General features: G+C 40.5%; 1 protein-coding gene across 1 annotated transcript; it reads left to right on the top strand.

Moving 5' to 3' along the window:
- Positions 1–1,690: 1,690 nt before the first annotated feature.
- On the top strand, positions 1,691–7,287 carry LOC147465665 (transcription factor MYB41-like). The gene is made up of 3 exons (XM_086512069.1): positions 1,691–2,189; positions 4,985–5,114; positions 6,324–7,287. Exons 1-3 carry the CDS (start codon positions 2,090–2,092, stop codon positions 7,189–7,191), a joined length of 1,098 nt encoding a protein of 365 aa, XP_086368195.1. The 5' UTR covers positions 1,691–2,089; the 3' UTR covers positions 7,192–7,287.
- The last annotated feature ends 6,959 nt before the right edge of the window (positions 7,288–14,246 follow it).

A 14,246-nucleotide genomic window follows, 5' to 3' on the forward strand; every position in this document is an offset into this window, starting at 1 on the left:
CTTCCTCCTCTTCTTTGCCTTTTAAAAAAGAAAAAAGAAAAAAGAAAAAAGCAAAAAGCAAAAGACACACATTAAGGACAAGTAAGCAGTGTGAAAAGTCCAAAGGAGTCTCTATTAAGTAATGAAGCTCTCTTGAAATTCCATATGCCCATGTTGCACATGGATGTAGTATATGTCAACTTTAGGGGGAAGATTGTTTCTAGTAGCCTTTTCAAACGATGAAGATGGGCCCAAAGGAGTTTGAGAAGCATCATGCTGAGGCCATCACCATCCTTTTCAACATGTAAAGTAGCAAGAACCCTGTCCCTACTCAAGAAAAGGGGCCTTGTCTTGACTTACATCCACCCACTTTACATCTAAGCCCTTGTTAGATGTCCAATAGGCTTGGACTTCTTCATATAAATAAGGGCTTCTTTAGTCAATCACTCTATCAATTGGAAAAGGTAATCAATGGTTAAAGAAGCTTTTTCTCACGTTGGTATCTTGCACTGTTTGGAAGCTCTTGGTCTGATTGATGCTCTAAATATCGAACGTGATTTCCTTTTTTAAAATATTAATACCTAATGTATGTAAATTATGAAAACTATCTCTTCCACATTAGTATAATTGTACTATATATTTATAATTACCAATATTTGCTTGCCACTTGTTGATTGATGTACACACTACGCTATCAAATTGTGCTTCTCAACGAGAGAGAGAGAGAGAGAGAGAGAGAGAGAGAGAGAGAGAGAGAGAGGGCCACACACACATTTGTTCACCACCGAACCATAGAGGGAATGAGAAAGGATGCTTCTTTATGGGGTCCAACTATGCAGGGTGGGTCTCGAGGGTACATCTATGTAGGGTGGGTCTCGGGGGTTACCACAAAATATGTGAGTGTAGCTCATGTGAGAACGTTTACTCAAAGGGATTTTTCTAATCTGCAAAATTTGCAGAATTGCATGTACATGAGGGGTTAAAGAATGGAAATTTGAAAAAAGTTACAGATTTATGAATAAGAAGAGGTCGTTTATTGATGGTGATCAAGTGTGTGTAGAGAGATTTTAAAAACACCTATAGGTACTTTTGGAAGGTGACCGCCCTCCTGGACGGTACCGTAATGGTTGTTGCAATGTAGGAGCGATCAAGTGATGTGGGCTTGTCTTCCCACAGTGCTTGAATGGTCACCACGGATCCATGTCACCTACGTACCCTTGCCCTTGAGTTGGAGATTTGCGACTACGATTCGACGATTGAGCTTTAGAAAGGGTCCATCTCTCAACAATTGGTCGTTGATAACATTTAAGGCGGATAGCATCACTTATAAGGTCCATTCCAATACTAAGTGAGGGATTAATTCATGTGACAATAAGTGTAATCCATGAGGTGTAAATTGGCTATATTTTAATAGAATGGTGGTGTGGAATGATTAATATATAGAGAGACAATTAGCACTATTAGGAGAGAATTGTGATGTTTTGCTTGTGTGTGTACATAAGCAAAGCTGGAGTTTGCAAAGGAGAGTGACTTTTCACCATAATATTGTCACTTGGTATCTAACTTGCATGTAGGGTTGTCCGTTTCATCATCGACTTTCTTTGTTCTTGTTTAAATTAGTCTGTTGGTTCAATTTAAATAAAATGGCGGACAGCTTGGCGTCTTGAAAGACTCGACGTCAATAATAGGAGGCTTCTCGCACAGCCATTTCGACGCCCCACACACACAGAGAGAGAGAGAGAGAGAGAGAGAGAGAGAGAGGGGGTAGATCAGCTGCAGTGCTTATGTTTGTGTCGCCGCCGACAGAGCTCGGTTTGTAGGCTTAGAGAGAGAGAGAGAGAGAGAGAGAGAGAGAGTGTACTGTGTGTATACTGTGTTAGTATATATATGTGTGTAAGAGAGAGAGAGAGCCTTTTAACGTCGTGGGCTCTGCGTTGTAATGCTTAATTACTAGAGAGAGAGAGAGAGAGAGAGAGAGAGAGCGAGAGAGAGAGGACTCCGCAATACAGCTGCAAGCTTTGCTCGACGACCCCTGCCGGAGCTGCAGCATCAGCGCTTTTGCATCAACAATTATTGAGGCCGCTAGCGAGAGAGAGAGAGAGAGAGCATTATGAGAAAAGGATTGTGGTCCCCCGACGAGGACGAGAAGCTGAGGAATTGCATCGCGCTCCACACCAGCGGGAGCTGGAGCGACATTGCCCGCAAAGCTGGTAACCTACCTTCTCTTTCCTTAATTTTGTTTCACATTACATTAATTGATCCCAATTACTGACTATTCTCCACGGAAGGGTGCCCCTCCCCATTGGTCTCACAAGCTCTTACTGACAAATGAGTCTCTTGGCCCCAATTTTAGAAGGATTCCCCTCCCTGAGATTCCTATCAATAGCCCCCCCCCCCCCCCCCCCCCCCCCCCACCTGACCTCCATTTACGGCGCAAGCTCCCAACCGATATTAATTAGTAATAATGAGACATCACCTGAGTGAACCACATGCCCTTAATTTATCCCTATACATATATATGAGACCTTGCATTGAATTATACACATTCCCTCTCTTCTATGACCCCTTCCCTTACACTCACATGATACCATATAACAACCCTCAGTGAATCCTCAAATGAAGGGAACAAGAAGGACAACATTTTGGAATTGATCCAAGAAGGATCCCAACATTCAATATTCCATCCCCCATAACTATAACTAGTATGACCGATTGGCTCTCTCTCTTTCTCTCTCTCCTCGCTGTGTGCTGGGAGGTTGCAAGGGACACTGTCAGTTGAAGCTCCTGCTGACACATGTCCGGAGGGAAGGGTCGGAATTCCTTCCCCCATTATAATTGTATAGATATGCAAGCACAGACAATATTTCGGATCAAAGAAAGCATATCAACAATATCAATCTCCTTGTTTAGTTCTATGGAGATATCCACTACACGAGTGTTCAATGGCAAAAGCTCTAGCAATGTGGGTAGTTGTCTCTTTGCCACTTGAGTAAGAGTAGAAACCACTTGAGTGCTCCATTGAAACAGTCCTCAGATTCTTCTCTTCTGTGCTTTGTTTGTCAAAAGGTCTCTTCATTTCAAAGCCATACATTACTGAATTTCCTTCTAATTTTATCATTTTAAATTACCAACGTGAACCTTCACGTTGTTTTAGTTTGAGAAAATGGGTCCTTTTTCATTGAAGAATCTCATGACTTCTTTTTCAACTTTTTATTTTAGAAGGACTTAGGTAGTCTAGTTTGTAAATTTGTAAATGGTGCTTTCATTGGCTCAAGACTTCCTTTTCAACTTTGTTTAAAAAATGGCAATGGGAGTCTTCGCACCTTGTTATACAAGATAAGACAGAAGCTATGAACTTTCATATTCAAAATTTCTGATAATATATTCTTGCCATATGGACTATTTCTTTGTTCTCTAAAGACACAATGCAATATCATTTTTAAGTGATTGGGTTAAAGTGGATCAACCATGTATGCTAAATATCAACAAAATTTCTGTAAACAACTTTTTTGGGGTCTAATGTCTTATGCCATGAGCAATAAGTGACTAAAAACTTACTTTTTGGGCGAGGTGGGGTGTGCGTTTTGGTTTTTTTTTTTTTTTTTTTTTGGGGGGGGGGGGGGGGGGGGGGGGGGGGGGGGGGGGGGGGGGGGAGGGGGGACGATAAGTACGTACAAGAATCCCTTATATCACATGCATTTTAAAATATTTAAAAACTCTTATACCTACATGCTTTGAGGTAATAAAACAATCCTTCTCAGAAAAAAAACTTTTCTCCAAAATGCAATATAAAGCCCCTTCTTTTAATGTCATTTTAAAATTTTTTTAAAATTGTCTCAATTAAGACTCCTTATTTTTTGAATTTTCATGTTGTACCTATATTTTTGGGGGGTGAATCCTCTCCTACTTACAAAAGCGCCCCAATAATTATTCGAGGTGTATTGTCTTCCATGTCTGTTCTTCTAATTACATACCCATTTAACTTTGCAGAGTTCAATTTATTTTGATCATTTATCTCTATCTTCAAAACGAAGATGATAAATCAAAGAAAGGGATCAAAAATTTTCTTAGAACAGTAACATCTTAGAATTTTGTGGATTACAATTCTTTATAGCATTAGGCAATTTGATTTTGTGGAAAAAAAAGGCTCTGTTTTTTTTTTCAAAACTCACAATTGTGAGTGAATTATATTGATCATCCCAAAAAACTTACAAGATCTTGCCAAAATGGGGTAGGAAAGTCGAACACAGACGTGCAATAGCTATCGCAGCTTTATGAACTGTTGTAGACCACAACCACAATCGCGCTCGCATAAAAAGGTTCTATATTTGACATTACTTGGTCATATAAATCATCATTGCACTTCTAAGGCTTGAAACTACAAGAGCCATGGAAAACAAAGCTAGCATAAGATCATTGACATGGCCCTAAATTAGATAATTCAACTAAGAATGTAATGTCTCAAATGCAAGGGTAACTAAGCTAGTGTGCATTTCAACATACATTGTTTTGGATACAAGTAGGAGATATATAGTGTTAGCAAACAATGGGACTCTAATTTGTCGGGTGTAGAGCAATCACATTTTTGGAAAAAAACTATTGCATCATAGGGATGCAAATTTCTTCCAATATCCTTTATGTCAATGGAAAGAACAAGTCAATTGAAAGACTTTGACAAATCCTTGCACAATTCTTTCCATGTTGTTGTGCAACTATGATATTTGATCATTCATAATATTGTAACTCACATATGGAATGTCTTCACCCTAAGAAGCATCTCCTGTTTTGGTACTATCTACTATTTTTTATGATAATTTATCTATCTATCTTTTAAGTCACTAGCTAGAAGGTTATAGCACATGGACAAGAGGTTATATTAGAGTGTAATTTGATTGTTGTTTTGTGAATCTAACATTCAAAATGTGCATCCATGAAGTTCTATTGGTTTCTAGCTCAAATTAAAATCTCTGGCTTCTAAAATGTTGTATTTTTGAGTACTTTGCAGGCTTACAACGTTGTGGAAAAAGTTGTCGTCGGCGTTGGATGAACCACTTAAGACCCGATTTAAAACGTGAAAAGTTCACTCTAGAGGAGGTGAAATTAGTGACTAAGCTTCATCAAACCTTGGGAAACAAGTGAGTCACTAAAAACTCCCCATTCTTAAAAACATGCATTGCTCCGTGAGTTTCGGGGAAAAAAACACGCATTGCTAAACCAAGAGGAGCTGTCTCCTTAATGTGAATATTGTTTTCTATTGCAAAAATGGGTATATGAAATTCAATATGACCATTTAGGGTACTCGAGCTTGGTTTAGAATGGATGCATGTGTATAAAAGCAAGACAGTTTTGTGCAAGGTAGTCCCAACAAAGAAGGTGAAGATCTGTTGAAGTTAAGGGGAAATAAGAGTTATCGGGAGTAGGTCTGAATGAGTACCTTTTATCACATGTCAATTTTGTTGTGCTTTAATATAAAATTGTATTGTCCAATATACACCGAGTAATCACAAATGCCTTCTATGTTACAAACGTCCCCAATTAAACAACAAAGTGATTGTCATTTTGAAACAAAATAACATGAAGCAAAAATAAAATAAAAACAATAAAATAATGGAACCCAGCGACAAACTAAAACAAAAGAATAGTTTAATGCTTTCATAAGAAAAGATAGATCTAATAAGCATAAGAAATAATAAAACAATTTAATGACATGGACATTTATGAATTCTTTACAAGAAAGGACTTTTTCACAAACTAGAATCTTAATGCTTAATTTTCATGAGTTAATGCTTAATCTCTTGTTCTTTAACGCTTTTTGAGCAAGGATTATTTCCCTTAAAGGATTTTTTCATAAATCAAAATATTAAGAAAATTTTCGCGAGTTAATGCTTAATCTCTTGTTTTTTAAGGCTTTTTGAGCAAGCCAAAAAATTAATTGAAATGATAAATCTTGATGTTATGTGCACGAAAACCATAAAATATTGTAAATACCGATGCTTATACAGTGAGGACTCAAACACTCTCATTAAACTTTTTGAGTGAGTATTGCAAACGAACAAAAAAAGATTATAACATTTCCTATTTGAGTGAGTACTGCTTTTTGTCTTGTTTTTTTTATAAAAGGACTATAGTATTTCTCCTCACATCAAAGGATTATTTATGTTCTTAAAATTGATAACACTCTTAAGCACCCCTCTCTCTCTCTCTCTCCAATTGCAAACACAAGCACTTATTTCAAGGTGGACCGAGTGTCTCATATATTTGATTATCTCCATGTGTTGCCTTTAATTTGTACTGCAATTACGATATGGTTTTAAATACTAAAAAGGTCACTGCTTATTTTATAGGTGGTCAGAAATTGCAACCTACCTTGTGGGACGAACTGATAATGATGTAAAGAATTTGTGGAACACACAAATAAAGAGACAATTGAAAAATGGGCAATATGATCCAATATCAAAAAGTACAAGTAGACAGTTTAATGGCTTTCTATTTGGTATGGACTCTACTTTTGAGAAAATGGAGCATCCTTACATTGAAATGGCAATGCAACCAAGAGATGATTGTAGTGCAAAAAAGACTCAATTGATGGCAAACTCATTGAGCCCATTAAGTACATATGCTTTGGAGCTCAATTTACAACACAATTTGGAAGACGTCAACCAAATACATGTTGATGACATCAATAAGGGTACCAGTTCATTGTTCACATCAAAAGCTTACACAAATGAAGATGCACATGTGACAACAATTAGCCAATATGCTAGACAGGGAGAAGACCCCTTTTGTTGCTTATTGGATGAGTGTGATATTACAGGTAACATAGGTGAATATGTTCCAAAATTGGATGAATGCAAATCACAAATTTCACCCAATGAGAGTAAGTATAGCAATATTCATCCACACATGTCAGTTTCACATGCTTCATGGGAGGGTCCTGGATCAAGCAATGACTCTCGATCAAGTACAGGTACAATCAATCTTGGTGATGATACCTCTAGTGTTTGCAAGCCATCTCTTTGTGAGTTGCAGTATCAACTCCAATCTCAAGAAGCTTTAGGGAACCATGACCATAATCAATACCTAAAAGATGATGACAATGATGTAAGCAGCCTATCAAGAAGAGAGAGTTGGAGCTCAACTTCATGTGAACAATGGGCTCTTGAAGCCTTGATTGGTTATTGTGATGCATATACAAAGACCACCTGGCCCTAGAGTATTTGTTTCTCTTGCTTGAGATACAAAGTTCAACCTTTGTATGTAGATTTAGATTAACTTGTATAAATTCAAATTTGAATAATTATTGCTCCATCATTGTGTCATAGCCTTTTCTACTTGCACATCTCAACTAAAATAAAGTTAAATTAGTTGTGTTTATCGTCTTAGTCTTTACATTTTCCTCGTGTTATGTTTTTGTTCATCTCTTTAACATTATTAATGTCCTTTAATATAACAAGTCAAAGAACTGTCTTTTTTTTGTTCTAATGGCACAAAACCCTGTGCGAGTCGAAGCAAACATCTTTATGAGTGCATAGGGTCGCTTGGCCAAACTTGAACCCATGACTCGGGTCATGGAGGTCGAGTACACAACCAACCAAGCTAGCTCCTTTGGGCAAGTCAAAGAACGATCTTAAACATTTAACGTAAAATTTGTAGCATAAGAAGATTCAATAGACATAGAGTATGATAAGGAGACACAATTTTCTGCCATTGTAAGAAATGGTCAAGGGGAGTTGACGTAGTGGTTAAGACAAGGGGTCTCTAAGCATGCTCACTATGGTTCAACCCTTGCGACACACGGGTGTGGGTGTGTGGGTGCAATCCCGTAAAACTAGTTGATGCGAAGCATCAAAGAGCTTTTTTTTCCCAAGGTCATTCCTACTTAATTGTCCGCTTCTAATATTTTAAACAAGTTTGGAAGGCTAGAAACCAACGTATCTTTGAAAATGACCATTTGACAGCAAGCTTTGATGAGATTATCCAAGAAATCAAGGAAGTGATAATCTCTATCAAAAAACATAAGAACTTTGAAGATTGGAATCTAATCATCAAAGCCTTATCGGGTTTGGGATCTATCAGACACAATAAAATGTAACTGTCTAAGTAGCTCTCAACCTTCAAGGACTGTGTAGCTTTGTTTGTGTAACTTGATCCCTCAAGGCACCTTACGTGCTTGAGGATATGTGTACATTTCTTTTTAGGTAATTAATATTACCATCCACTCACAATTGTGAGTATGGACAAAAAAAAAAAGGTTGTTCCTACTCAATTGGGGCCCCATTGGGAATGCTTCTATATAGTGAAACCTCTCATTCACCATTGCTAGAGGGGGGCTTTCTTAGGTATATCCTCCAAAACTTGAGTTAAAGACCCAAAATTTCTAAATCTTGTAACTCATCAAGTAGTGGAGAAAAATATGATATAGACAAAATTGCAGTATATGAGGCTACACATATCAATATTCAAAACTAGGGGGTAAAGGCACCTATAGGGCTTTGTACAAGATGAAAGGAACCTCGTTGCTGTCTACGAACATTTGAATAGCCATATCCAGCTACAACTATGAATTAATGTCATCTAGAGAGATGGCATTTGATCACTAGCTAGAGTCTTTGAGCAAACAAATGGAGGCATGTGATAGTGCAACAAATTAACCTTTTGATTATTAGTGTAGATCTAAAAACCATGATTTTTATGTAACATTACAAGTCTATACATGATGAACTTCACAATATGAATATCATATTTGACTTTGGGTAGCAAGAAGGGGTCTCTACCATCCTCATCAATTGGGAATTCTAGCAATTGATTTTTTTACAATTTTGAACTTCCCCAAATTGCATAACCTAAATCCCCTTACTGAAACTAATTGTGCAAATTTTGTATTATTTTGATGCCCTAGAGTCCCTATTTACAAGACCTTAATTTATAATTTAAAGAGCAAGAGGTGTGTTGGTGTCTCTTGAATTTCTTGCCCCACTTCATGACCAACCACTGCTTGCGTTGTTGGAAAAATGAGGGACATTTTAAATCAATTCACTCATGGCACCATATCCCACTCCCAAAAGCTTTTGATATGGGCCTATGTATATGCAATATCCAAAACTATGGAACTTGATTATTAAATCTTTAATTAGGATGACAAGCCTCCTAATTTTGGGGGTTGGCATAGGGCATGCTAGGGTTAGGATGTTGACACACAAAAGAGGGTTGCAAGCGGCCATTTATGATTCTACCAAAAAAGCTCAAGCAACTTACACTACAAGAGGTTGTGTGCTCTTGTGACGCTGTTAGCGACGGAAATACACTGGGTTTTTATAACCCCCGACGTCGCTAAAACCGTCGCTACGAGCGTCGCTACGAGAACGTCGCTATATGCGTCGCTATATAGCGACGCATATAGCGACGCTCATAGCGACGCATATAGCGACGTTTACACAGAAGACTATAGCGACGCTACAAAGCCATAAATAGCGACGCTTATAGCGCTTATAGCGACGCCCGAGAGAATTTTTTTTGGGTGGCAGGGCATTGAATGCCCTGCCACCCATCAACCATATTGTACTTGATTCACTTTTTAAAAAAAGTGCAAAGGTAGATAATAGACCCAAAATAGTCACCCACAAGACGCATTGTTTGCAAAATTGACAATTGTACACATCATAGGCAAAATGAATTGATTGGCAAATGTAATAATGACAATTGTACAACATCATAGGCATAAAGAATTGATTGGCAAAAGGAATTGCGGTGACAAATGTAATAATATACATGGTTCAAAAAGACGTATAAAATCCGTCTCATGATACATAAGCTATGAGAAACCCTAAACTAATGCTATCTAGCTACGGCTAAACTGACGTCGTCTAGTCAGACGTCTCATCGCGTCCAAGCGGCGTATCTGTCGGATTCTGCAAAAAAAGACAATAAGACAGCTTTCAGTAAGTATAAACATATAACGACATTTATAAAACAATACAAAAAATAAAAAAGAGTAAACCCTAATACTAACTATGCCGCCGCGAGAACTGAGAATGTCCATCAGGGCGTTTAAGCCCTTCCTGCCTGCGTACTCGCGCTCGTACGGTGTGGGATCACGTCCTGTCATCGACCACTGTCAAAACATACAAAGATTTCATTATGTTAGAACTAAAAAACTCATAAACCCTAAACTATCGAACATGCATAAAGAGCAATGTGAAAACACTTACAAAATCGGCCTCAAGTGATGCCCATCCACCGCTCCCCAAGTGGTGCGAGCTCCCTGCCTCTACTCGCGCTCTGGCTGCATCCTTTTGTTGCTTTCACTTGTCGGGATTCTCGCGCGCTGCTTTCTTCGCATTCTTCCAATCTTCTTTGGCCAGCAAATCTGGCCTGTTCCACCCATTCTTGATTGCTTTTTGCACTTCGGAACGCTTGTGTTTGCAGTATTCGCGCATTCGAATCTTCATCAGGTCTTCATTGAAGCGCTGATCCCGTGTTGGAACGGGAAACTCATCATGAAGTATGCTGATGACTCTGTTTTTTAAATCACTTGGTACTTCACTCCATTTGTTTAGTATGTAGTGTCTAAACAGCTGAGAGCAAAGACCACGCATGCGCGAGATTACCTTCTTGCCGTCATCATCCATGATGATGCCGCCGCTGATGTCGACGGAGTAAGGCAAGCCCTCTGGCCGGTGACGCGTGAACCTGGGTGTCCCGGCAGGGGTCTCTAGCGGCGTGTCGATGGGGGTACGGACGTCAGGTGTCTCCACCGGCGTCTGGGCCCCGAAACGAGGAGTGTCGAGTGGGGTGGCTCCTGGCGGAGTAGGTAGAGGTGTGTAGCTTCTAGGAACAGTCAGCCGTGCAAAACCTGGCGTAGATGGCGATGCTGTGGCTGGTGTGGGGACGGGCAAAGAAGGGGAGGGTAAAGAGCCTCGTCGAACACGAGGCGGTGTGGAGGCATCGGTGGCGGAATCCCCACAACAACCGCCACCGCCACCGCCACCACTAGAGCGCCGGTGTCTAGACGAGTGTGAAGCTCGTCTCGTCGACGCCGAAGCTTCGGAGCGCGCCGAATGCTCCGAAAGAGAGGGAGATGCGGATGGAGTAGGAACGCGCGATGATGCGCCAGAGCGATGACGCTCCACGTACCACTGTCTCTGCTGCGGTGACAAAGAAGAAAGAAACTCCTCATCATCCATACCTGCATTAAACACACGAATATTTAAACTTAATATTGAATGAATAGAGTAGACAATGACGCAAAGAGAGAAATACAATGACGTAATGACGCATATAAATACAATGACGCAATGAATCGAGTGATAGAAGAGGCAAGTCGAAAACTCAGAATTTTCAATCAAAAGATGTGAGCGCGAGTAGAAAAGAGCGTTATACACCATGGAAGGTACTTAGAGAGCCAGAGCTTTTACAACACGGAGCAAAATTGTTCAAATACAATATTTGTGGCTTTAAGAGATCTCTCTCTCATCCTCGCATAACTCAGCATAACTTCCTATATCTATATAGAGCTCTCGTTTAAACACATATCCTCTGTTTCATTTTGTAGCTCCTCTGCATGCACCCCATATAGAGTAGTAGCATCTTGATGCTCGTCTGGCACCACCGCAGCGGCTTCTGATTGAGCATCTTCTCTGATCTCCTCCATTGATGTTGTTGTGATTGGCACATGGTAGCCTTCATACGTCCTTGCACTACGAGGGGCTACCTCTATGACGTACCACCAGTTTGATGTAGACTTTGTAGGATGAAATATTACCTGCCAGAGCCACATAACTTACATGAGAGCTTTCAAGCACATAACTTGTAAAAGGGGGATGTTAACTATTTACATACTTACTTGTTCACAATGCTCGGGTAGTACGAAAGTGTCTCTTAGGTCAGTCCATTTCTTAGTAGAATCCACCTCAAGAAAACCAGACTCTCCTCTACGCACAGTAGCGTTGCGACCCTCCATGATTATCTTGAACCATTGCACGTCGAACAAGTCGACAAAAAATCCTCTGTAATCGATCCTCAAAATCTCTTGCAGCGTGCCGAAGTAAGTGAGTTCCGCCACCACAGGATCTGCATCAGAGGAACGTCGTCGACTAGACTGTTCAAATTTTGCCATGATTCCACAATCTTGAGTAAAACGCTTTTTGTCGATTTGTTCCACCCTAAAATGTCGACCTTTACACCATGCTGCTGTGTATGACTTATACTACAACGAACAAAGGTTATGAGTGGCCGTTCAAACGTTTATAAATAAAGTCACTTGCTAGTCGTACATTGCAAACTTACCTTGGTCGCGCAACCCCGAGAGTACTCCCACTCTTCTTCAGTCACTTCGTCACCGCATTGTTGTGCGCTTTTCAATTGGTTGTGCAACCATCTTAAGCTCATGAAGGTTGGTAGGCTCTCCAGAACCTCTGGATAGTGCATCGGTGGTCGTCTTCCCCGTCTCCACTCGATTCGTGCCCTTTGTCGCTCTTGCTTTGCATCCTCATATTGTGAAATCCACTTTTGCATCACTGGATTGTGAAGCATGCAAAATCGGTTGATTTTAGCCTCTAGATCTTCCGTCATCTTCTTCTCAACACCGAGATTGCACATGACAATCCCAGATATGCGCTCATCATCTATGGTTCGCCATAGCGTGTCCCGAGATTTATCAAATCCGTCTAGCCACTCTCCAATGTACACTAGGGACTCTGATACCAACCAACCTTCTGCCATGCTACCCTCCGAACGAGCCTTTTGACGCACATATCCCTTAAGCGTTTTCATGAAACGCTCTAAGAAGAACATCCATCTGCAATGAACTGTGCCAGCTATTTCCACCTCATCAACTATGTGAACAAGAAGATGCACCTGAATGGTTAGCATTGTAGTAGGAAAATGTTTCTCAAACATGCACACAAGCTCCGCAGCATTTAGTTTGGCGAATGGTATGGAGTCTACGTTGATCTCCTTTTGTGAGATCCATTGCACCAGCTTTGCAAGTTTGTAGATTGTGTTACGGATGTCAAGAGACAAACATCCCTCAATGGCAACAGGTAAAATAAACTGTAAAGTATGTGCAACAATGATATTAAAGTCCACATTTTATGCAATGATATTAAAGTCCACTATGAACGTACCTGACACATTTTATGCCAATCGTGTGACTTCAAACCGGTAAGCTTTCCTTCTTTAGTAAAACACGTTCGGAGCGAGTGCATTACGCCAGTGGGGGTCTGCAAAGATCGAATGGTCTCTTTTACTTTGCGTTCTTGGGCTCCTGTGAAAATCCATGGTGCTTTAGGGAGTTTTATCGATCCATCAGACGCTGTTTGCGGCCAATATTGCTCCATACGATCCACATTTCTAAGGTCAACTCTGGCTCCCAAAGTATCTTTCTTGCCGGTCAAATGGTCCCATAGTAGATTACCCACATTCTTGAATATGTGCATTGGATCGAGCAAGTGATTGATCATGAGTCGGGGCCAGTATGGTAACTCGTACCATAGAGATAGTCTCTTCATCCCTGGAGGCAATCCGTCATCGCACATCTCCTTCTGCTCTAACCATGCTTGTGCAGACATCCTTGGTGGCTCTCTTCCCAAAAAGCCGTCGCGTAACACATGATTCTCTGGAAGATACGCTTGATGACCTTGGTAGATTTGCTTCTTCAGTGAGGGTGCCCTACGTGCATTCAGTCTAGGTCCACATGTGACACATGCTCTGTATCCGCTTGTTTGAAGCCCTGCATGTATACACATGATAATAGATCAACTATGGGAAAAAACAAGATTTACAGTGTCTGAGTGAGGAGTGTCAATAGATCACCTGAGCATTCTGTTAGCCCGGGATAGTCATGCATGGTCCACATTAGAATGCCTCTGATCAAAGCATTCCGTCGTCCTGTGTGTCGGCTCATATCCACCACCTCTATGCCAATCCACAATTGTTGTAGCTCTTCCAATAGTGGACGAAGATACACATCCATATTCCCCACTTTATATCGCCCTGGCACAATCAAGCTTAGCCATAGGTGCCCCTTCTTCGTAGTCAACCACGGGGGAATGTTGTAGTTGACGATGACAACGGGCCATACACTGTAAGATGTTGATCTTTGACCAAATGGATTTACGCCATCCATAGCCAGGCCTAAGCGCAAATTTCGAGCTTCCCTGGCAAAATCCGACCATGTTCCATCTATATGTTTCCACGCTACGCAATCTGCAGGAATTCGTAGCACACCATCCAAAGATTTATTCTCCTCATGCCATGATGCTAGGGCG

The sequence above is a fragment of the Adiantum capillus-veneris genome, chromosome 1 (genome assembly GCF_014529385.1).
Source record: "Adiantum capillus-veneris isolate H3 chromosome 1, ASM1452938v2, whole genome shotgun sequence".
In the NCBI taxonomy this organism is placed as follows: domain Eukaryota; kingdom Viridiplantae; phylum Streptophyta; class Polypodiopsida; order Polypodiales; family Pteridaceae; genus Adiantum; species Adiantum capillus-veneris.

Coding starts and splice junctions, on each gene's coding strand:
- LOC147465665 (XM_086512069.1), top strand. CDS start 2,090: ATGAGAAAAGGATTGTGGTCCCCCGACGAGGACGAGAAGCTGAGGAAT. Junction 2,190..4,984: donor CGACATTGCCCGCAAAGCTG/GTAACCTACCTT, acceptor AGTACTTTGCAG/GCTTACAACGTTGTGGAAAA. Junction 5,115..6,323: donor CATCAAACCTTGGGAAACAA/GTGAGTCACTAA, acceptor CTTATTTTATAG/GTGGTCAGAAATTGCAACCT.